The following is a 22464-nucleotide window of genomic DNA, read 5'->3' as shown; positions in this document are numbered from 1 at the left end:
CCCCCCCCCCCCCCCCCCCGCCTTCAGACTGAGCTTTATGATGGTCCCGACGCCACCCAGATTGGCACCTGTTGGCGGAAGTGCCCGAGTCACTTCATTAGGTTGAGAAATGGGGGACCCACACGGCCACCGTCAGGGCTGCCAGGTGGAACCTTACCCCAGACGGGGGATTCTCTTGTACCTGGAACCCTACCTGCGCATGGGTGGCAGGGCTGGGTCACCCCCCCCCAACACACACACACGCAGGCACACACACACAGCCTGGCACCAACCTGCCACCAGCCAGGTTCTCAATGTACCACCTTGTGAACATCACAGCCTTGGACTCACCTTCCACATCTGTGACAAGCAAGGCCAGGGTGACTTCTGAGCTTTGGTTCAGAATCGAGGCACATCCTGTGCCTCTGGTGTCCTCAAAATCCCTTCGTTGTCCTGTGGTTGCTGTGTAACTGGGTTTTCGTCTCCTTCTGCACCTGCCCCCATCCCCTCTGTGTCTCCCCCATGCTCCCTTGTCCCCCACCCCAGTCCTGCTGATGGCCTGTCAGCCTTGCCGTGGAGCTGGGCGTATCTGGTGTTGCCGATCACATAAGGTCAGACCTTGGGGCTGGGGTGGGCTGGGGTTTCTGCCTCTACCCCCAGCCCTGGAAGGGCTCTACAGGAATCCTCCGGCGCATGCATGCACTTGGCATGTGTGAAACATGACCCGGGTGGAGGCTGTGATTCCTGGAATGAGGCTGGACCTGTGCTGTGGTCACCCCCCCCATCTCTTCCCCACTCTCTTTCCCCCTCCTGGTCATCCCTTTCTTGTGCCTGCTTGGGCCTGCCACCCTGTCCCTCTGTCTGTCCCGACGTATGGCTGTCTGTTCTGTGTCCGGCAAACGGATGTCCTGTCCAGATTCCGGAAACGCCCAAAGCATTGAAATCTCCGGACGTGAGGGTCTAGGTCCCTGGCTGCTCTGGGAAGGGGGGGATTCTGGGAGGTGGACCCTCTGGACCTGGGTCTCGTGTGCCATGGTGGGAAGTGGGGGAGGAGGGATTCTCCAGGGCTGGGCCGGGCTCCTGATCATGGGTTTGCCTTGCTGGCCCACGGGTGACCCCTGCCCTCTGGGTAGGAGTGAGTCACCCAAGGGAAGAGAACCCAGGAGGCTGGGCCTCCCTCCTTCCCTCCCTGCTCTGGGTATTCTCAGGCCTCAGCTTCTATTCCTCTCTGCCTGGACTTTCCCTATTTGAGCTGGCTGGATCCTGGCTGTACCCTGCTCTGCCTGCTAAGGATGGAATGGGGCTGGGTGATGGGCGGGGACGGGTCACCAGCTGGTAGTATTAGGTGAACTTGGGTTTAAATTCCAGCTCTGTCACTTTCTCACTGTGTGTCCTGGACCCAGAGCCTTTGCCTCTCTGAGCTGTGGTTCTGCCACCAGAAAAATGGGCGCATTCATCAATGAGGGTGTTCATTATCCAAAGGGAGAGATGTAGATGGGCCTGTCCTCTGCAGGTGGGGCTGCTAGGAAATCCTTACTGGTGGTCATGGTCAGCAGCCCAGGGTGTGATTCTGTGTCCTTTAATGCACGGTTCCTCAGTCTCAGCGCTGTTGATGTTTGGGGCTGAATCATTCTTTGAGGTGGGGGCTATCCTGTGCACCATAGGATGTTGAGCAGGCTCCCTGGTCTCGACCCAATAGATGCCAGGAGCACACCCTCCCCATCCCCAGTTGTGACAACCAGAAATGTTTCTGGATGTTGCCCAGGGCCCCTGGAGGTGTGTGTGGGGATCCCCCCCACCCCCAGCTGCTGCTGTCACCTCTCTCAGCCTGTTTCCTCGCCTGGAAAATGGGGGAGAATAATGGCAGTGGCTCAGGATTCGTGTGATGGGTTGGTAGGGTGTGGGGGTGACACTCTTGGCCTGCACTAAACCTCGCTGGGGGCAGCTGCCCTCCGGGTTGGCTGGGAGCCAACGACGACTTTCCTGTCTGTGAAACGGGTTCTCCCAGTGGGGATTCTCACTTAGTGCCAGGCCTGACACTTAGCTGGTGATCAGATTGTGGGTACTCCCCTTTTAAATCCCAGCCCTTCCTCCTGCTGGCTGTGGGGGCCTCGGGGCAAGCTATGTCACCACTCCAGGTCTCAGTTTCCTTGTCTTGAAAATGGGGTGATAACAGCACCCACCTTGTGGACTTGCATTAGGTGACCTAGGCGGGGCTCGTAATAACTGCTCTTATTATTAATAGTCACACTTGGCCTTTACTGGGCCGCTGGCTTGTGGGCACCCTCACCCCAGTCCTCCGGCACTGTCTCCTCACGATGTGGGCCTCAGGGAGGTGCCCCTGGCCTGGGTGGGCCCTAGCTGTGGTCACAGCGGTGGGTAGACCAGACTGAGAGGAAGCCGGAAGTTGGGACAGCCTGCATCTGCAGGAAGGGGGCCGGCCCATATGAGCACTCATGTGCATTATCAGCGTACATGGGGTAGGCACAGGGCCGTGCACACATTTGCCTGCCTGTTTTGTGTACATGCCTGTAGGTAAACAAGAGGGTGTATACACCCAGGTCAGCCCCTGGAGCCTGTATACACTCAAGGGAGCCTGGTCTCCATGTCTACACTAGTGAGTTGTGTGCACACCGTAGCAGCCTCCTAGGACATAGAGCGAGGGCTGTCCCTGGTTGCCTCCTGAGAAGCAGGCTTAGTCCTGGAGGGGGCACTGAGGGAGAGGGTCCCCTAGATGCCCCAGAGCCCCGGAGCTGGCCCCACGCAGGGGCTGCTGGGAGCTGGCAGGAAAGAGGAAGTGGCGGTCAAGAGGCCCTGCAGGGCTGAGGTTCAGGAAGAGGGCGGGGCCCTCAGCCGGGACCCAGGATGGCGGAGGCCAATCCCCCTTTGGACCAGGAGCTGGAGGTGGGGGCTGGGGTTGGGGTGGTGGGGGCAAAGAGGACCCCAGTGACACAAGCTGGAGGCCCTCCCCTCTGTACCTCTTGATTTTGGACCAAGGGGAGGAGATGGGTTTGGGAGTTTTCTGTTTTGAAAATGAAATATGTGGGGTTTTTTGAGGCTCCCAGATCGGGGGAATAGAGAAAGAAGGAGACAGGGCTCTGCTCTTTAGGATCCAGTTATAGAGGATGAGAGGAGGGGAGACAGCGCTTGTCCCAGGACCTCCTACTTTGAGGGTACAGCAGGAGAGAGATGGGGCCTGTCCTCAGGACGTAGTTTGGGGGTATAGCAGAGGGAAGATGAGGCCTGTCCTTGGCACCTCCCAGTTTGAGGGCATAGCAGAGAGGAAAAGGGCCTGCTGTCTGGATTTCAAGCCCATTTTTTTTTTGGCGGGGGGGGGGGGGGGGGGGGGGGCGGAGCCCTCCCCGGATACTTCCTTGTTTGAGGAGCTGCGAGGGGGGGAAAATGGAGCCTGCCCTCGGGACCTGGTTTTAGGGACAGTAGAGGGGAATTGGGGCCTATACTTGGGACCTCCTAGTTTAGGGGGACAACAGAAGGGAGAGGGGTATGCTCTCAGGACCTTGTTTTGGGGGGCCAATGGGAGATAGGGCCTGAACTTGGGGACCTCCAAGGGCCTGTCCTCCAGAATCCTACTGTATAAGGAATAGATGAAGGGTGACAAGACTGTATTTATGGGGTCCCCTAGTCTGAGGGGACAGGGAAGGAAGAAGGCCCTGCCCTTGGGACCTCACAGTTTGGGGGAATGAGGAAGCAGGGACAGGACCTTGTCTCACCCCCCCAGTTTTGGGGGTGAGAGTACGTCTCAGAAGCCCCCAGGCCAGGAAGAGGCCAGGCCAAGCTGGCTGAGCGTGGTGGTCCGCACCCTGGACCCCCGGCCCCACTGACCGTGCTCCATCTCCTGCAGAGCGAGCCGCGCAGCTGGTCCCTGCTGGAGCAGCTGGGCCTGGCAGGTGCGGACCTGGCGGCTCCTGGGGTGCAGCAGCAGCTGGAGCTGGAGCGGGAGCGGCTGCGGCGCGAGATCCGCAAGGAGCTGAAGCTGAAGGAGGGCGCGGAGAACCTGCGGCGGGCCACCACCGACCTGGGCCGCAGCCTCGGCCCCGTGGAGCTGCTGCTGCGCGGCTCCTCCCGCCGGCTTGACCTGCTGCACCAGCAGCTCCAGGAGCTGCATGCCCACGTGGTGCTGCCTGACCCCGCGGCCGCTGCCCAAGGTGAGCTGGGGCTTCTCGGGGGTTCCACTCTCCCAGAGCAAGGCTAGCCCTGTCTCTGCGGATCCCCAGGGAGACACACCGGGTCCTGACAGCCTCCGGCCTCGACATACAACCAGAAAAGAACACCAAAGCCGACACCCAGAGAAAGGTCTGCACAGTCACACCACCCCCCAGACAACACCCAAGGACCCACGCAGTGTCACACGAGTATCTAAAGACTCACACGGTTGTACTGACATGCGGACAGCACCCAACGATTCTTTTAAAAATTTCTTTAATTTTTATTTACTTAAAAAATTCTTCATTGTGGTAAAAAATAATGCGTAACCTAAAATTGATCATTTTTAAGTGTACAGTTCAGTGGTGGTCGGTAGGTTCCCATTGTCACGCAAGAGATTACAGAACTTTTCATCTTGCGACTGAAGACCCCTCCACATCACGTCAGCAGCCAGAGACCCTGACAGAGCCAACACCACCCCCCAGACAACACCCAAGGACCTAGACGCTATCGTGTGAATACCCAGAGGCCTCCGTACTGCCGCCCAGCACCCAGAGGACCGTGCGCATGTGCGCGCACACACACGCACACACACACACACACACGGCTGTCCGGCCGGTACAGACGCACATTACCTTCTGTACACAGTCACACCAACACCAAGGACTCACGTACACCTGGATGCTTGCCCACACTCATTCCTGCTGGTCCTGTCCCACGGCTCAGGGGGTTTCCCTGGGAGGGCTGGAGTGGGGGGACCTTCTGGGCCCTAGTCCTCATTTCCTCCTGTCCCTGGCCTTGGGGGCAGAACCCAGGCTGGGCAGAGGGTGGATCCTTTCAGGTGGGCAAAGCCTCGTAGGCAGACGGAGGTGAGGGCCGCTGTGAGTCTGTCCCACCCGCCCCTCTTTAGATGCCCCCCAGTCCCCTGGTGCAGGTAGCCAGGCCTGCTCAGCCACCAACCTGAGCCGCGTGGCCGGCCTGGAGAAGCAGCTGGCCATCGAGCTGAAGGTGAAGCAGGGGGCAGAAAACATGATCCAGACATACAGCAACGGCAGCACCAAGGTAGGGGCAGCGTGCACACCGGGGAGCAGATGACGGGCTGCGGGGTGGGAACCGGGGTGCCACCTACATCCACCTGCCCCTTGGGAAGCTGGGGCCCTCTGGGGTGGGGACAGAGGGACTGACGGGTGACTCGGAGGCAGGACTGGGGTGTGGGCAGCTTGTGGGGGCATATGAGAAACAGGATGGCTGTGTGTGGTGTTAGACACAAAGCAGAGGCTGTCCCCCCCTCACTCAGTTACCCCGGAGACTCGAGGGATGTCCACAGTTAGGGCAGCTTTCAGCCTCTGCTGGTGGCCTCTCTCTGACACACATACACATAGTCAGGCCAACACTTAGATGCACACGTGCTATCATCCTAACATCCAGAGACACACCCACGGTTCTAGCAGCATCTAGAGACGCACAGAGTCGTATCAACAGTTCGGCATACACATGCGCTGTCGTACCATCCCGAGACGGCGTCGGCGTGACGGCGCTTAGAGACACGTGGAGGAGAAGCACCCCGGCCACCTCTAGACACAGAGACACGCACCATCGTATAACACCCAGGACACATGGCACAGGCCAGCAGCACACCTGGACACACACACAGACCGTGCGATTCACACCCAGAGACTGGAGTTGGCGCACAGACACCCCCACACCCCAGTCCCGGTGTCCTTGGGCGCCACTGACTGCAGGCTGTCGCACACACCCACCCCGTCCCCCTCGGACTCACCTATGTGGCTGCAGTCAGCAGGGCACCCTCACCCACACGTGTGCCACACGTATGGCAGCTCTCGAACACAGAGCGTCCCGACGCCAGGCACGGCTGGGAGCCCTGCACGCAGGTCAGCTCCTTCAGCCCTCAGCCCAGTGGCGGCCGGTGCCGTTCCGACTCCCATCGCTGCAGATGAGGGCACAGGCCCGGGGTGGGGGGTGGGGGGTGGGGGGCCTTCCTGGAGGTAGCCGGGTGTTAGGTGGCGGGGGTTCCGGTGCCGTGGGCCGCCTCTCCCCTCGACACACGCAGGAATGCATGGACATTCCTGCGGTCACACCCGCACATCCTACTCTGTGACACCGTCAGCACCGCGTGCGCAGTGTGGCCAGAGGGCCAGCGGTCCGACCCCGGGTCCCTAGCCTTGCCCTCACCGCCCGTCCCCGCCTCCAGGACCGGAAGCTGCTGCTGACGGCCCAGCAGATGCTGCAGGACAGTAAGACCAAGATCGACATCATCCGCATGCAGCTCCGCCGCGCCCTGCAGGCCGGACAGCTGGAGAGCCAGGCAGCCCCGGACGAGGCCCAAGGTGAGCCCCTCGCGCCCAGACAGCCTGCACCCCGCCGGGCGGAGCGCAGCCCCCAGCCCCGTAAGCGAACGCTTCCTGAGCAGGGAGGGGGCCGCTGCGCCACGCAGGTTGACCGCACCCACCGCCGACCGGCTCTGGGCCCGTTGCCTGTTTTGTCCCGTGGAAGGTCTGCACTGGGTCAGGTACTGGCAAACCACAGCCCGGGGCCCAAAGCTGCCACTGCCTTTTTACTTGTGTAAATAAAGGTTTACTGACACACAGCCACGTCTGTTCCTTGCCTGGCTCCGAAGGCTGCTCTTACGCACGACAGCAGCGCGAGCAGGGGCCGCGGAGCCCGTGCGTTCCGCTGAGCTGAGAATACCCACTCCCTGGCTCTTTAGGAAAAGACATTGCGGACCCCTGGACCTGGACCAGGTGGCCGCCTTGCCATGTCGGCCCCGGCTGTGTAGAACTGTGGGTGTCCACCATGCGTGTCCATTCCCATGGGAGCGTCTGCATGCGAGTGCCTGGGGGCGTCTCAAGCTAATTGTCCACCTGAATTGGTGACAGGATTTGAGGTGTTGTGTGCAAGGGTGACAGCCACTGTGCTCCTCGTGTGTGCGGGTAGTAATGTGACATTGACCAGTGTCTGGCGAGAGCCCTCTTCTGGGCCCGTGGACGGCTGCGTTCTCTCTCGCTGTGTGTGCCCTCCCGTGCGGGAGGCTGGAGGGGCTCTCTGGAGCCTCCCTTACAAGGGCCCTGCTCCCACTCACGAGGGCTCCATCCTCAGGACCTGATCTCTTCCCGAAGGCCCCACCTCCTGACACCTAATGCCGTCACATTTGGGGTTGAGTCTCAGTACATGAATTTTGGAACAAAAACATTCAGCCCAGAGCAGTGGGGTCTGTAACCCAGATGACAGCGTGTGTCTTTGGGGTAGGGGAGGGGTCGGTGTGATGGTTCCCCTGGACTGGGAATACCGACATGATGGGCTTCTCAGTGACCGTATACGATGGCGTCATCATGTCCCTGTGCCTCTGGGTGCCAGCGTAAGCTTGACTCCTGGTGCGACTTTGTCTCCGTAAGAGTCTCGGTGACTATCTGGGCACATGGGACAGCAGGCCTGGGAGTGAGAGTGTGACTGTGTTTGTAAGACGATGTGCCGCCGGATATCAGGGTTCCGGTGACGCTGTGCCTATGCTCTCGGTGCCTCGGTGAGTGTCACATACCTGTGAGTGACAACGTGGCTCTCTCTGACGGAGTGCCAGGGTCTGAGTCGGGGTCAACGTCCAGGACAGGGAGACTGTCCTTGGAACCTACAGCCGTGGATAGTGTGGCCACGCCTTGTGCCTCTGGTACCAGTGTGTCCTCATGCCCACCCTGTGCCATTGGGTGACTGTGGCCATCCTATGTTGGGCCATGGCTGTGTCCCTGGGGCTTCGTACTGGGACACAGCCAGTCTGTTTCCCTGCACCACTGGGTCTCTGAGCCCGTGGGTATCGGTGATGCTGCCCTGCCTGTGTGACAGTGTGATGGCATTTCTTTGCCTGTCCCTGTGCCTTAGCCATGTGCCAGTGTGATCATGATTCTCCCGGCGCTGGAGTTAGAGGCCCAGGAGTTTTGCCACCGTGTAAACGCGTCCCATAAGGATGTCTGTGTCCTGTGATCATGTCCCTCTGCCCTGTGACAGTGTCCCTGTGTGGCGGCGTGACTGTATCTTGTGAGAGTGTGTGTTCCTCTGCCTGTGGGGGACAGCGTGCTACCCTGGTGGCAAAGTGATGCTGTTACCCTGCGAGTGACAGTGTGATGATCTCTGTGTGACGGTGCCCTTGTTCTCCCAACTGCTTTATATTTCACCTGTGGACGGCCACATTCACTCACCAGGGCTCCGCCTGCAAGAAACGGGTTATTTCCAATCTTTTGCTCTGAGAAAGAGGGCTGCAGTGAATACCCATGTACATGTGTCAAGTGCAGAGGTGTTTCTGGGGGGTAGGGTTCCTGACCTGGGATTGCTGAATCGAAGGGCAGTTGCGTTTGTGATTTTGCATGTGTCCCTGTGCCTGTGTGACTGTCTCCTTCTGGCTGTCCAGATGGCCATAGTGTCCCTGTGACAGTCCCTGGGGATGAAATGGGACCCTGCCAACACGTCTGTCCTTTGAGCCTGTGTTGATAGTGTACCTGTGTCTATGACTGTCCCTGTGTGACAGCCCAGCTCTGTCCCTGGGATGGTCCCTGTGGGTGTTTGGAAAAAGAGTGATTGCATCTGGGTGGAAGTGTGACTGACCGTGACCCCTCGCTTGGGAAAAACGTGATGCAGCTTGGTGGTGGTCTATCTGTCGCCAGTGCCTGTTCCTGCGCCTGAGTGCATGTCTGGGGCTGGGGTGGTTGGACCTGGGTCTAGGCTGGCCTCACCGCCTGGCGCCCCCCGCCCACAGGGAGTCCAGACCTGGGGGCCGTGGAGCTGCGCATTGAGGAGCTGAGGCACCACTTCCGAGTGGAGCACGCCGTGGCCGAGGGTGCCAAGAACGTGCTCCGCCTGCTCAGCGCAGCCAAGGCCCCGGACCGCAAGGCGGTCAGCGAGGTGAGGGGTGGGGCTTCAGCGAGGCGAGGGGTGGGGCTTCGGTGAGGGGCGGGCCTTTGGCGGGGGCGGGCCTCAGCACAGGGGCGGGAATTGGCAGGAGGGCCTTGAGGGGTGAGGCTTCAGCAAGGGGTGGGACCTCGGTGGGGCGGGACCTTGTCCAGGGGTGGGGCATCAGCCAGGGGCGGGGCCTAGCTTTCTGGGGAGCCCAGGGATAGGACCCAGAAGGTTTGAGGGCTTGGGCCAGGTAAGACTTAGCCAGGCACCATCCCCAGCCCCATTCTGTTCCTCCCATTACAGGCCCAGGAGAAGCTAACGGAGTCCAACCAGAAGCTGGGACTGCTGCGGGAGGCGCTGGAGCGGCGGCTCGGGGAGCTGCCCGCAGACCATCCGAAGGGGCGGCTGCTACGCGAGGAGCTTGCTGCGGCCTCGTCTGCAGCCTTCAGTGCTCGCCTGGCTGGGCCCTTCCCCCCCACGCACTATAGCACCCTGTGCAAGCCCGCGCCTCTCACAGGTGGGTCCCCACCTCCCCCACCCAGACCCCACCTACGCAGCTCTGTACTCTCGACCTCTCCACCAAGTCCTGAGACCCCTAACCTAGATCTCTGCTCTCCCTACCCCTGGACTCCCATCCTACTGTTCCTCCATCCTCCATTCACCACAGCCCTGTAGCCCTGGGTCCCATCTCCCTAGGCCAGACAGCCCCATGCACTCTGGACTTCTGGTCCCAGCTTGCCCTCTGATTCTGGCCTCTTGCCCCCATGCCCACCATGTCCCCATCACTACCTCTCCCTACCTGGCCGTTTTTTCCTCCAGCCATAGCCCCCCAGCCCAGTCCCACAACCCCTCACTCACAGAACCCTCACCTTGAGCCATTGTCTGCCCCCCACCCCGAAGCCAGCCAGGTGCTCCCTCCTTAGACGCCCTCAGCCACTACTTCTCCCTTAGACCAGCCTTACCGTAGACCCCTACCCCCATCTTGAACCTCAGGTCAGCTCCCTGAATCCTACCCTGGACCCCCTAGTCCAACCCGACTCCCCATTGCCTTGATCATCAACCTATGCCTTAAACCTATCTTCTGTCACTAAATCCCAAGCATTCAGAGCCCCTCCCCAGCCTGGCCCACCCCGGCCTCGCCCCTCCCCCTTGCCCCACTTCTCACTTCTGGGCACAGCCATCCCAGTATCAGATCCTGATCTGATCTGATACCAGTATCAGTCCACCCTGATTGTCTCTCACCAACTCCCACCTGTATGCTGGCCACCTCTGGACATGCCCACTTCCCCTCCCTTTGGCCTGGCCCAGCTGTGGCCGCCCCCTGAGCCTGCCCCTCCCTCAGGAACCCTGGAGGTACGTGTGGTAGGCTGCAAGGACCTTCCAGAGAGCATCCCCTGGAGCCCCTCACCCTCAGTGGGGGGGCCCGGGACCCCTGACAGCCGCACCACCTTCCTGAGCCGCCCAGCCCGGGGCCTTTACAGCCGAAGTGGGAGCCTCAGTGGCCGGAGCAGCCTCAAAGTGGAAGCCGAGAACATCAGTGAGTGGGCATTGAGGCCTGGAGGGATGAGATGCCGTGGGGATCCTGGGATGTCACACACTCATAACACTTTAAAAAACTAGTATATTATAGTCGGTAGGATGGATTCTGTTAAAAAAAACAAAAAAACATAAGTGTTAGGGAGGATGTGGAGAAATTAGAACCCTCTGCAGTGCTGTTGGGAATGTAAAATGGTTCGGTTGCTGTGAAAAAACGTTATGGCAGATCCTCAAAAAATTAAACATGGAATTACCCTATGATCAGCGATCCCACTTCTGAGTACATACCCAAAAGAGTTGAAAGCAGGGACTTAAGTTGATATCTGGACACTCATGTCCTTGGCAGCCTTATTCACAATGGCCAAAATGTGGCAGCAACACGAGTGTCCGTTGACGGACGAACAGATAAAATGTGATATGTGTGCGCAGTGGGGTGGTTGGTAGTCAGCCTTCAAAAGGAAGGGCATTCTGACCCAGGCTACCACACAGATGAACCTGAGGACATTATGCGGAGTGACATAAGCCAGTCACAAAAAGACAAGTGCTGTATGAGTCCACTTCTAGGAGGTACCTAGAGTAGTCCAGTTCATAGAGATGGAAGAAGGGGGAGGGGAAAAGGGGGGGGCAAGAACAGAGAATTGTTGTTTAATGGGGACAGAGTTTCAGTTGAGGAAGGTGAAAAAGGTTCTGGAGATGGATGGTGGTGTAATTGTACAACAGTGTGAATTGTACACTTAAAAGTGATTATAATGGTAAATTTTATGTTATGTGAATTTTACCGCAATTTTAAAAACCTAATACGTACAAAAAAGTATGTGGAAAGAATAACAATGGAGCAAACACCCATGTTACCACCACCCACGTCAAGAAATAGAACTCTCTGGAAACACCCTTGCCCCTCCTCCCCATTGTAGTCCCTTCCTCTGTCCAGAGCTAGCTACTGTCCCAATATATGGTTATCATTTCCCTGCTTTTCTTTGTAGTTTTAGCATCTTTGTACATCTCAAAACAACATAATTTAATCTTGCCTGGTGTTTGGACTTTATATACGTGGAATCATACAGAATGTATTGCATGGTAATGGCTTCTTTCATTTAACTCTGTTTGGGAGACTTATCCACGTCACTGCACGAAGCTATAGTTCATTCATTCATTTTAACTCCTGTCTAATAGCCCATTGTCTTAGACTGAGCCATATCAAATTGTTGGGGCTTTTTAAAGTAAAATATAGTAATAGTTGAATATCAGTTAATAAGACTACAGTATAGTTTATATATTAATTCTCCTATTAGTAGATATTTCTATTTTGGGGCCATATATATCTCTCAATGTATACCTTTTTTTTTTTAAGATTTTATTTATTTATTTGAGAGAGAGAGAGAGCACAAGAGGGGGAGGGTCAGAGGGAGAAGCAGACTCCCTGCCGAGCAGGGAGCCCGATGTGGGACTCGATCCAGGGACTCCAGGATCATGACCTGAGCCGAAGGCAGTCGCTTAACCAACTGAGCCACCCAGGCACCCTCCCGATGTATATCTGCATGCATTTTTCCAGGGTAAATTCTTAGGAGTATATTGCTGGAAGTTGCATATAAAGTAAAAGTGAATTTGGATCTCTACCTCACACCATACACAGAAATCCACTGGGAGCTGGTTAAACGCCTTGTGGTGAAAGGCAAAACCATAAAGATTTGTCAGGGTAGCATGGCAGAATTTGCATTCTGGATAAAGGTAAAGGATTTCTTTACTAAGATATGAGCTATGCTCCCCCGCACTCCAAACATTTTCTGACACCCTCCTCCCCCCCTCATTCCAGGCGAAGTTAGCACTGTGCTCAAGCTGGATAACACAGTGGTGGGGCAGACATCCTGGAAGCCGTGTGGCCCCAATGCCTGGGACCAGAGCTTCACCCTGGAGCTGGAAAGGGTGAGCTAGGTGGGGGGATGGCAGAGCCTGGAGGAGGAGGAGGGGTTCTGGACCTCTGGCAGCCCCAAATGGTGGCCCACTTCCCCTCCCTCAAGGCTCGGGAACTGGAGTTGGCCGTGTTCTGGCGGGACCAACGGGGCCTGTGTGCCCTCAAATTCCTGAAGTTGGAGGATTTCTTGGACAACGAGAGGCATGAGGTGCAGCTGGACATGGAACCCCAGGGCTGCCTGGTGGCTGAGGTACAACCCCGACCCCTGACCCTGTGAAAACACTTCTTGTGTCTCCTGCTCCCAGTTTCCTAGAAGGGGAAGATGTGTTTTGGATTGGTCTCTGAACCTTGATAGAAAAATACACATAATTAGTTACATCAGGGACACCACTTAAGCTGGGATTGGTTTTGTTCTGAGGGAAGAAATTAAAAAAAAAAAATTGGCAAAATTTTGCCAAGCCAAAACAAAAAGAGAAACCTGGTGACATGTCAAGAAGATTGTTATCAGAGCCACAGTCCGGTAGAGAGAAATTCCTTCTGCAGTGGTGTCAGGGTCAAGGTCTAAATCGGGGTGTCCCGCCCTTGGCACCATGGACAAGTGTGCCCTGGTGGGCTGGATCATTCTCAGTTGCCCTGTGGGGTTTTGAGCAGCATCCCTGGTTTGCACCCACAGGAAACCAGCACCACCCTTCCCCCAAGTTGTGACAATCAAAAATGTCTCCAGACATCGCACCACTGTCCCCTGGTTGAGAACCCACAATCTAAATAACATTCCTACCCAACCCCTTGTGGTGTGAGCCAAGCCCCGTCCTACGAGCTTTGCCGGCATTAACGTGTTAATCCTCACAATGACCCACTTCGACCCAATTCAGGAGGGATCGTCATTAGTCATATCCGACAGAGGAGGAAACAGAGGCAGGGTAGGAAAGCCACTGGCTCCCCTCATCCAGCCAAAATTGTCTTAAAAAATTCTTAAATGTTCCCCTAACATATATGTGTGCCCTGTTACATATCCATGTCTCCATGTGGGAATTCTGACGGGATCTCATAACTGAGGACCACTGAAGGAAAAGAGCGGGAGAAGGGCTGACTTCAGGGGCAGGGCAGTGAAACTGTTCTTCCGTTAGGAAGACCGGCCAAAACCAAGCAGGAAGGGTGGTGGTGGGGGGGGTGAATTCTGAAGCAGTCCTGCTCACCCTCAAGGTTCACTTACAGCATTCTGTTTGGTTTTTCCACCTCCCCCAAGTGCCAGCCAATAGAACTTTCTAGAATTCTGTTGTGGATGAATCTACAATAGTTGCATTCTGTTGTAGGTGGAAATGTCCTATATGTGCACTGTCCAACATATTAGAGGCCAGCCACTGAAGCCTGGCTAGGGTGACCTGGGACCTAAAGTTTTAATGTTACTTACATTTTACTGAATTCAAATGGCCTATGTGGCTAGTGGCAACCATATCAGACACACATAAAGTCACACAGTTCTGTGACTTTAGCACCTTCTAGAAGATGCTTCGGAGTTGGGAGAATTTAGCTAGACCAGTGGCTTCCCCATATCAGCTGGAGGGCTTGTTGAAACACAGACTTCGGGGCCCCACCCTTGTGTTTCTGATTCACAGTGGGTCCAGGTGCATTTCTGGCAAGTCCCCAGGTGATGCTGCTGGTCTGGGATCACACTTGGGGAATCAAGGCACTAGATGATGTAGGACCTTGCTGGAGTTGCATGTACATCTTGTTGGGTCAGACCCCCCCCCCCCCCCACTCCTGGAGGAGGGCTTGGTTGCCTGCCTCTTGCCTTTCTAAGATGGCACTTTGGGAGGTGGCCCACCAGGCAGTGGATTGGTTTTATAACCCCTCACTATGTTCCAACTTCTTAATATGCTGTGTTTGGATGTGGTGCCACAGTGATTGGAACCCCCAAACCTAAGGGTGTGCATGCCTATGCTCCTAAGGGCTTCCCCACCACCTAGAGGTGGGAGTTGGTTCTTACCCATTGGCCCCCTCCCCAGGTTACCTTCCGCAACCCTGTCATCGAGAGGATACCCCGGCTCCGAAGGCAGAAGAAAATTTTCTCCAAGCAACAAGGTGAGGGGGTGGGCAAAGTGGGGCAGGGGCCAGGGGGCCCCAGGGGCATCGTGAGCGGTAGCCCCTGCCCCCATCTTCCCCAGGGAAGGCATTTCAGCGCGCGAGGCAGATGAACATTGATGTCGCCACCTGGGTGCGGCTGCTTCGAAGACTCATCCCCAATCCCACGAGCACGGGCACCTTCAGCCCTGGGGCTTCTCCGGGACCTGAGGCCCGGTCCGCAGGGTAAGGAGGGGGTCCCTGGGGTCTGGGCTGTCCCTGGTTGCTTGCCAGGGTGCTGGGTCCCAGACACCCCCTCCTCCCTTGTTCTACAGTGATATATCTGTGGAGAAGCTGAACCTCGGGGCTGACTTGGATAGCTTGCCCCAGAAGAGTCCTCTGGGTCCTCCTTCCAGCCCACTGAGCCTGGTGAGTGTCCCACTCCTTCCGCCCCGAGGCCTGGCTGGGGCAGGGTCAAAGATTTCCCCTCCAGGCCTCTCTCCCAGCTCGAGGCCCAGAGGCCACCAGGAACTTCCCTGGGTCACGCATCTCTGCTAGAAGCGGGGTCCCACTCTCTGTCCTGAATAAAAACATGAGCTCAGGAGCCAGGCCACCTGGGTCCATGTCCCTGCTCTGCCAGTTCTTAGCTGTGCGACCCACGGCAAGCTGCTCTCCCTTGCTGTGCTCTGTGCACTGGCCCGTAAAACAGGCATGTTTAAAACTCACTTCAAGGATAGAAGTCAGGATGGTGGTTTTCTCTGGCTGGGGGGTTATTGATGGGAGGGAGATACAAGGGAGCCTGTCGGGGTCGTGGTGTTGTGTATCTTCATCTAGGTCAGAGATCAACACGTGCGCCTTTTCCATAAAGGGGCACGGAGTCAGTATTTTTGGCTTTGTGGGCCAGAGAGTCTCGGTCACAACGACTCAACACTGCCCTTGTAGAAAGCAGCCGTAGACGATGCGTACAGACGCAGTGGGCATGGCTGGGTTCCGGTAAAGCTTTACTGATGGACACTGAAGTTTGAATGTCATATCACTTTCACAGATCACAAAATATCACTCTCCTTTTGATTTTCCCCCAACCCTTTAAAAATGTAAGAGCTGGGGCACCTGGGTGGCTCAGTTGGTTGGGCGACTGCCTTCGGCTCAGGTCATGATCCTGGAGTCCCGGGATTGAGTCCCGCATCGGGCTCCCTGCTCGGCGGGGAGTCTGCTTCGTCCTCTGACCCTATCCCCTCTCATGTGTTCTCTCTCTCTCAAATAAATAAATAAAATCTTTAAAAAAAAAATGTAAGAGCTATTCTCAGCTCACAGACTGTTCAAAACCTGGTTTACCCACCCCCCGCCCTATGCGACACGTACCCAGGAGGACAGGTTTGTAAGAGCAGGCCCCTTGGCCCAGCTCACTGAGTGCATTTGATAACCTCATTTTAAAAAAATGAAAATAATAGTCTATGCTTCTGTATTCTATTTATAATAATAATAATAATATAATAAGCTACATCCTCAGATGAGTTGGGCAAGACAAAATCCAAAAGTTTAATACTACCAGATGCTCGGCAGGACGCGGGCAAACAGGCAGCCAACGGAAGGCATGCACGTTGTTCCATCTCCTTGGGAGGGCATAGCTGGCTGAGCTAAAAGTGGACATCATCTTGACCCAGGAGTTCCAACCCTGGACGCTCACACACGTGCACCTCCAGGCAGTTCGCCGCAGTGGCTTTGTGTAGGCGGAAGTGGGCAGGTCAGGGTCCATCTGTGGGAGAGCCAGTGCTAAATAAATGGCGAAATGGGATAGTGCATGTCTGTGACAAGTGAGGCTGGCCTCCCAGGGCTGGCACAGAGGGATTTCCAAGACAGATTGTCCAGGAGGCAAGATGAGGATATCGTCAGTAGTGGGTGCGAGGAAAATGGAGCCTCTTCCGTCACTTTCGCTTGTGTGGGTATAGGATATATCTAGAAAGGTACTCAGGAGATCATTAAGGTGGCTGGCTGTAGGGAGGGTGGCTGGGGCACAAGAGGCCCGTGTGTCCCACCAGACACCTATTTGGACTGATTGCCTTTTTAGAACTGTTTCTGCAGTTGGGGGATGATGAGCCGGTTGTCCTGTGTCCCCATTTGCAATAGTAATTTTGACTCTTTTCAAAGTTACAAGCACACATGTGGTGTGAAGCATTAAGTCGCTCTTAGGGCAAATACCCATAGAGGAAATCGGGAGGTAAATGATAAAATGTATTTACAGCATGGAAAAAAAAAAAAAAAGGCAAAAGGGGACAGGGAGTATGTGTGTGTACCGTCGGTGGTGGGTGGGGGTTCTGCTAGTTATTTACTGTGATGGTCAGCTGACCACCCGTGAAGGTGACATCCGAATGCATGCCTAAGGGGGGAGGGGAGGAGCCGTGCCGATATCGGGAAAAGAGAATGCCTGGGCTCCTGGGCTGGAAATGTGCCTGGTGTGTTCAGGGCACAGTGAGAGGGACAGTGTGGCTGGAAGGCCGTGAACAAGAGGGCGGAGAGTGGGAGGAGAAGTGAGGTCAGAGAGGTGACGGGAGCCTTGGTAGCTATTGTGGTTATGAAGTGCCTCTGATTTCCCTCTCTCTGCTGCAGAGTTCCCCGATCCAGGAAACTGCCACCACCCCCGAGCTGCCTTCAGAGACCCAGGAGACCCCAGGCCCTGCCCTGTGCAGGTGACACCCCTCCCCCACTCACCACCCCTCCCCCCCTGCCTGCTGTTCTTGTTCCCACCAGTGTCCTCTCTCCACAGCCCTCTGAGGAAGTCACCTCTGACCCTCGAGGATTTCAAATTCCTGGCAGTGCTGGGCCGGGGTCACTTTGGGAAGGTGAGGCTGGGGGGCAAGGAGTTGGGGGAACAGGGAGTCCCCAGGCTGGCCACGAAGGCCATCGTTGCCCACTGTGGTTCCAGGTGCTGCTCTCTGAATTCCGGCCCAACGGGGAGCTGTTCGCCATCAAGGCTTTGAAGAAAGGCGACATTGTGGCCCGAGATGAGGTTGAAAGGTGGGGACTCAGCCCAGGCCCTCTGAGAACCTCAGTCTTTTCTTCTGGGAAATGGGAGACAGGGCAGTCCCCTCTCTGGAGCTGCTGTGACAGTGATTCATAATAGTCACTGGCACTTATTAAGCTAGTACTTAAGAGAATAACTTGGAAAGCACCCACTATGCGCTTTATGTTCAGTAACTCATTTGTTCTCGACGACAGCCCTATGAGGTAAATACTGTTATTGTTCCCATTCTGCTGATGACACAGGAAGGTTGAGCAAGTTGCCCAGAGTCACAAAGCCAGTAAGCAGCAGGTCGGGGATTCAAACCTAGGGACTCAGGCTCTGAAGCCTGTACCCTTCACGGCACCATTGTCCTGCCTCTGCTTTGGGTCAGGGCCATGGGTTCAAATCCCACCCCTCCCACAAATGTGCTTAGAGACCCTGGGGAAGTCACTTTGCCCTTCTGATCCTTGTCCTTGCCCTCTATAAAAGGGGAGTAATAATGCCTTTCTTGCAGGGTTGTTAGGTGGATTAAGTGAGAGGATGCATCTAGAGCATTCTACAGTACCTGGCCCCCTGTAAAAAGGTCCAGCAGAGGCACCGAGATTGTCCCTAATCTTCCTGACATCCTTTTGTCAATCAGGAACCCAAGTCAGATAGGCTTAGGCAAAAGAGGAATTTATTGGTCTGGGTCCGAAAAGTCCAGGGGTGGACTACCTTCAGGCATGGCTATATCCAGGTGCTCAGATGATGTCTCTCAGTCAGCTTCCCTCTTTGTGGGCTTTGCTTGCAATTCTCTCATGGGAGCAGAGATGACCCCCTACACAGCAGTGTAAGGCTCATCCACTAGTTTTAGCCCTTCTTCCTTAATAATTCCAGCAGAAACCCTGAGATTGAGCCCCACTACCTTGGCTTGCCCATTCCCAAACCAGTTCTTGGCCAGGAAAATGGGTACTCCAATTAGCCCACCCTGGCTGGTCCCTAAAGGGATATTGGGGGGCTGTTACTAGGATGACATGTGGCTTCTGGGTACCTGTTTAGCAGACAAAGCTGCTGGGGTGCAGAAATATTAAGCAACTTGCCCAAGGCTGCCCGGCCACTCGAGGTCCTCAGCAAACAGCTGACGATCGAGGACTTCTTGGGAGTGTGGGAGTTGAGGGTGGGGGTGGGGGGCTGCTGTGGTCTGTGACCCCCGCCCCCTCCCCTGCCCAGCCTGATGTGTGAGAAGCGGATCTTGGCAGCAGTGACCAGAGCAGGACACCCGTTCCTGGTGAACCTGTTCGGCTGTTTCCAGACGCCAGAGCACGTGTGCTTCGTGATGGAGTACTCGGCGGGCGGGGATCTCATGCTGCACATCCACAGTGACGTGTTCTCCGAGCCGCGTGCCGTGTGAGCTCCCCCGCCCGCGCCTCAACCCCCAACAGGCGGTGGCAGCCCCCTTCGGCCCCGCTTCCCCCTCCCCCCGAGCCTCCTGGAGTTTCGGGGGGTGATGGGGGAGCTTTCGAGGATGTGGGGGCCAGGCTTCCGTGGCCTGCGCGCCTCGCTGGGAGGCCTGGCTCCGTCACACCAGCTTCTCTCTGCAGCTTTTATTCAGCCTGTGTGGTGCTGGGCTTGCAGTTTCTCCACGAACACAAGATCGTGTACAGGTGTGTGCCCTTGCGTGTATGTGCTCCTGTATGCACGCGCTGCCCACTGGGGGCCCTCAGGCTTCAGGCAGGGCCCAGACCCCCCCTCATCCCTCTTTACATCCCCCCAACCCATCACAGGGACCTGAAGTTGGACAATTTGCTCCTGGACACCGAGGGCTATGTCAAGATCGCAGACTTTGGCCTCTGCAAGGAGGGTGAGGGGCGGGGCTGGGATTTGAAGGGCTGGCCTCTGGGGATTAGACAGAGTGGGGGAGGGAATGGAGTCCCCAGCCCTACCTGGGTTACCCCTGACCCTGACCCTGGGATGGGGCTGGCTGGCTGGGCCACCTGTGCTGGGCTGGGAGCCTCCCTCCCCACATAACCTCACATGGCCCTACTGCCCCCAGGGATGGGCTATGGGGACCGGACCAGCACATTCTGTGGGACCCCGGAGTTCCTGGCCCCCGAGGTGCTGACAGACACATCTTACACGCGGGCTGTGGACTGGTGGGGGCTGGGCGTGCTGCTCTATGAGATGCTGGTTGGCGAGGTGAGGCCCCAGGCTGCCCTTACCCTGCCTGACCCTGGGATCATGCCGGAAACTGCTTGTGCCTAGGGGTGGGATCAAACGGTGCCTCCATGTGCTGTGTGATGGGGACAGCTGGCTTTGCCTCCCTAGCCTCAATTTTTGCATCTGTAAAATGGGGTACTTACCTTCCCACATCAGCCAGCACCCAGGTGAAGGTGTGCTGGAAGCAGAGGGCTCAGGTGGGGCTGGGAGGGGAGTGGCCAGGAGGAGGGGCCTAATTCATCCTGGCTCTCCCTGTCCCCAGTCCCCATTCCCAGGGGATGACGAGGAGGAGGTGTTTGACAGCATAGTCAATGATGAGGTTCGCTACCCACGGTTCCTGTCAGCTGAAGCCATTGGCATCATGCGCAGGGTGAGGACCCCCCCTACTTGGGCCTGGGCAGGGGCTCTGGGGCCAGGAAGGGGAAGACTGACACCTCTCCTTCCCCCAGCTGCTGCGAAGGAATCCAGAGCGGAGGTTGGGATCCAGCGAAAGGGATGCAGAGGATGTGAAAAAGCAGCCTTTCTATAGGGTGAGGTCACCCCAAGTGCCTGGCCAACTCCCCACCAGAGACCTGGTCATCCCCCCACCCCCAGGGCCTATTCATTTCTCCCCTACCAAGATCTAGTCACTTCCCCTCCAACATTATCATCTCTATTTCCTCCCCGCTCCTTCACACCCGCTGACCCTCCTACACCCACACCTACTCCAGGCTGGCCTGGTGGGGCCACTGCCATGTGTATGAACCCAGGCTCCCTCTCCCCCACGCCGGGGCTCCCCATACTCACACTGTCATCCTTACTGGGCCCCCAGCCCCCCACTTGACCCCTCTGTGTTGTGACCCCTATGCTAATCGCCACAGATGCAGGGCTGGGCGGGCGACGAGGGGCTGGCCCCTCCTGCAGTCTGCACCTCTCCCCCACCACGCTGACCTCTTCCTCTCTCTTCCCCTTCTCCCCCTCTTAGACGCTGGGCTGGGACACTCTGTTGGCCCGGCGCTTGCCACCTCCCTTCGTGCCCACGCTGTCAGGCCGCACTGATGTCAGCAACTTCGACGAGGAGTTCACAGGGGAGGCCCCCACGCTGAGCCCGCCCCGCGACGCGCGGCCCCTCACGGCCACAGAGCAGGCAGCCTTCCAGGACTTCGACTTCGTGGCCGGCGGCTGCTAGCCCTCTCGCCTGCCCCTGCCCTGACCAAGCTCTCAGTAGTTTTTAAAAAGGCCTTTGGGGTTTGCCCCATCCATGCATCCTTCGGCTCCTCTGTGTGCAGTAATGGGGGCGGGGCGGGGCGGGGCGGGGTCGTGTACTTGGAAATGGGGAGAGTTGGTGGGGGCTGATCCAGTGGGTGGCCAGGGGCATAGGGAGTGACGGGGAGATGCCCTGGGTTCTGGTGTGGGGGTCACTTGATGAGGGTTAAGGGAAGGTGGGGACTCCGGGCTCTTACTAGGGTGGGGAGCGTGGGCGGGCTGAGATGGGACAGGCTGGGAGTTGTGTTTAGGGACACTGGAGTTTCGAGGCCCTGCTGGGGTGTGGTTTGGGGGTAGGGCCTTGGGGATGTGTTGGAGGAGCTCAGGGCCACAATGAGAGAATTGTTGCTAGGGTCAGCCCTGGCGGGCGGTAGGAGCAAAAAGCGCCTCGGACTCCCGCTCGGCTGCTCTGCCCTCGACACAGCCCGGGAGCTGGGATTGGGACCGTGGCATTCTGCGCATGCTCCAGCGGCTCCCGCTCCGCGTCCGGCCTCCCCGCGCCTCTGCGTGGAAGGTCCCAGAACTGCACACCCCGGAGGCTCAGGCGGCACCTCTATCGCCCCCGCGCGGCCACAGGGGTGCTGCAACCCCGACCCCACACATGCCTGCGCAGGTCCGCAAAATGGCTTTATTCCCTGAAGGCTCCGCGCTGCGGTCCTGGGCCCAGCCCGGGGTGGTCCGACTTAGCCGCTGGGACTCCTGGCTCGCCTACAGGTGGCTGAGGCTACTGTGCCTGGAGCTGCGCAGCGAGCTGGCCTCCCAGGCGCTCCTGGTTAGGCGCAGCCCCGCAGGGCTGCCCTTGGCGCCGGCCCTCGGGGGCAGGAGGCGAAGCAGTTGGCGCAGCACCGCCTGGCGCAGCAGGATGTACACCCAGGGGTCCAGGATCTGGTTCCAGGAAGCGAGGCGCACAGCCAAAAACAGCGGCCGCTGCAGGGAGCTGGAGCCCCAGCCCCCGACGGCCAGCACCACTAACACCTGCGGGAGAAGCCGGTGTGAGCGGTGGGGCAGGTGTAAAGAGAAGGGGACTGGCCAAGGGTGGGGCTGGGATGGATGCGAGCGTGGCGGGAGGCCAAGGGAGCTGTGAGGAGGAGCAGAGGCTCACGGCGGAGGCGGGGTGGGGGTGGGGGTGGGGGAGACTCAGAAGTCTTCGTCAGAACGAACTACGGAAGGAGGGGCGAAGAAGGCGTGGCAGAAGCAAAGGCCTTCCGTGAGTGGGGGCTCCAGCAAAAAGGGAGAGAAGTCCCAGGTATCCTGAAGGACTGGGGACCAAGGGGAGAAGAGAAACGGGGCGGGGTGCTGGTGGAAGGGGCTAGGGAATGAAGCATCCGGGTCTAGCGGAGTGGGGCTGGGAGGAAGGTTGCCTGGGTAGCGTGAACTACAAAGACCCCAGGTGGGATAAGAGCAGGGGACGGGGTGGAGGGGATGGGATGTCAGAGAGAGAGGCCAAAGGGCTGTCTCTCCTGACTGG

The 22464-nt window shown here is 57.4% G+C and overlaps 2 protein-coding genes across 3 annotated transcripts in view; one reads left to right on the top strand and one right to left on the bottom strand.

Moving 5' to 3' along the window:
* Positions 1–20996, top strand: part of PKN1 (protein kinase N1) — a 21691-nt gene extending 695 nt beyond the window's left edge. Inside the window, exons 1-22 of one of the 2 annotated variants that reach the window (XM_034998327.1) lie at positions 2830–2883; positions 3842–4145; positions 5054–5205; positions 6356–6491; positions 8906–9051; positions 9349–9562; positions 10388–10582; positions 12395–12504; positions 12600–12743; positions 14500–14575; positions 14659–14800; positions 14890–14983; positions 17162–17241; positions 17319–17394; positions 17478–17569; positions 18765–18941; positions 19136–19198; positions 19319–19395; positions 19588–19730; positions 20014–20121; positions 20201–20281; positions 20716–20996. In XM_034998327.1, coding sequence (XP_034854218.1) covers positions 2845–2883; positions 3842–4145; positions 5054–5205; positions 6356–6491; positions 8906–9051; positions 9349–9562; positions 10388–10582; positions 12395–12504; positions 12600–12743; positions 14500–14575; positions 14659–14800; positions 14890–14983; positions 17162–17241; positions 17319–17394; positions 17478–17569; positions 18765–18941; positions 19136–19198; positions 19319–19395; positions 19588–19730; positions 20014–20121; positions 20201–20281; positions 20716–20919 — 2853 coding nt within the window. In that variant the 5' untranslated portion in view covers positions 2830–2844 and the 3' untranslated portion in view covers positions 20920–20996. Of the gene's footprint in view, positions 1–2829; positions 2884–3841; positions 4146–5053; positions 5206–6355; positions 6492–8905; positions 9052–9348; positions 9563–10387; positions 10583–12394; positions 12505–12599; positions 12744–14499; positions 14576–14658; positions 14801–14889; positions 14984–17161; positions 17242–17318; positions 17395–17477; positions 17570–18764; positions 18942–19135; positions 19199–19318; positions 19396–19587; positions 19731–20013; positions 20122–20200; positions 20282–20715 lie in introns of those variants that run through there. The other variant, XM_034998328.1, reaches the window with a different exon arrangement.
* A 234-nt stretch (positions 20997–21230) lies between these two features.
* The window catches only part of PTGER1 (prostaglandin E receptor 1), a 3509-nt gene continuing 2275 nt past the window's right edge, over positions 21231–22464 (bottom strand). The window contains exon 2 of the mRNA XM_034998326.1: positions 21231–21971. Within this exon, the coding sequence (XP_034854217.1) occupies positions 21705–21971 (267 nt within the window). The 3' untranslated portion in view covers positions 21231–21704. The remainder of the gene's footprint in view (positions 21972–22464) is intronic.

This window comes from Mirounga leonina, unplaced genomic scaffold (assembly GCF_011800145.1).
Source record: "Mirounga leonina isolate KUSES-001 unplaced genomic scaffold, KU_Mleo_1.0 Mir_94, whole genome shotgun sequence".
Classification (NCBI taxonomy): domain Eukaryota; kingdom Metazoa; phylum Chordata; class Mammalia; order Carnivora; family Phocidae; genus Mirounga; species Mirounga leonina.
Note: the sequence above shows the minus strand (reverse complement) of the source record. Positions and strands in the feature narration are given on the sequence as shown.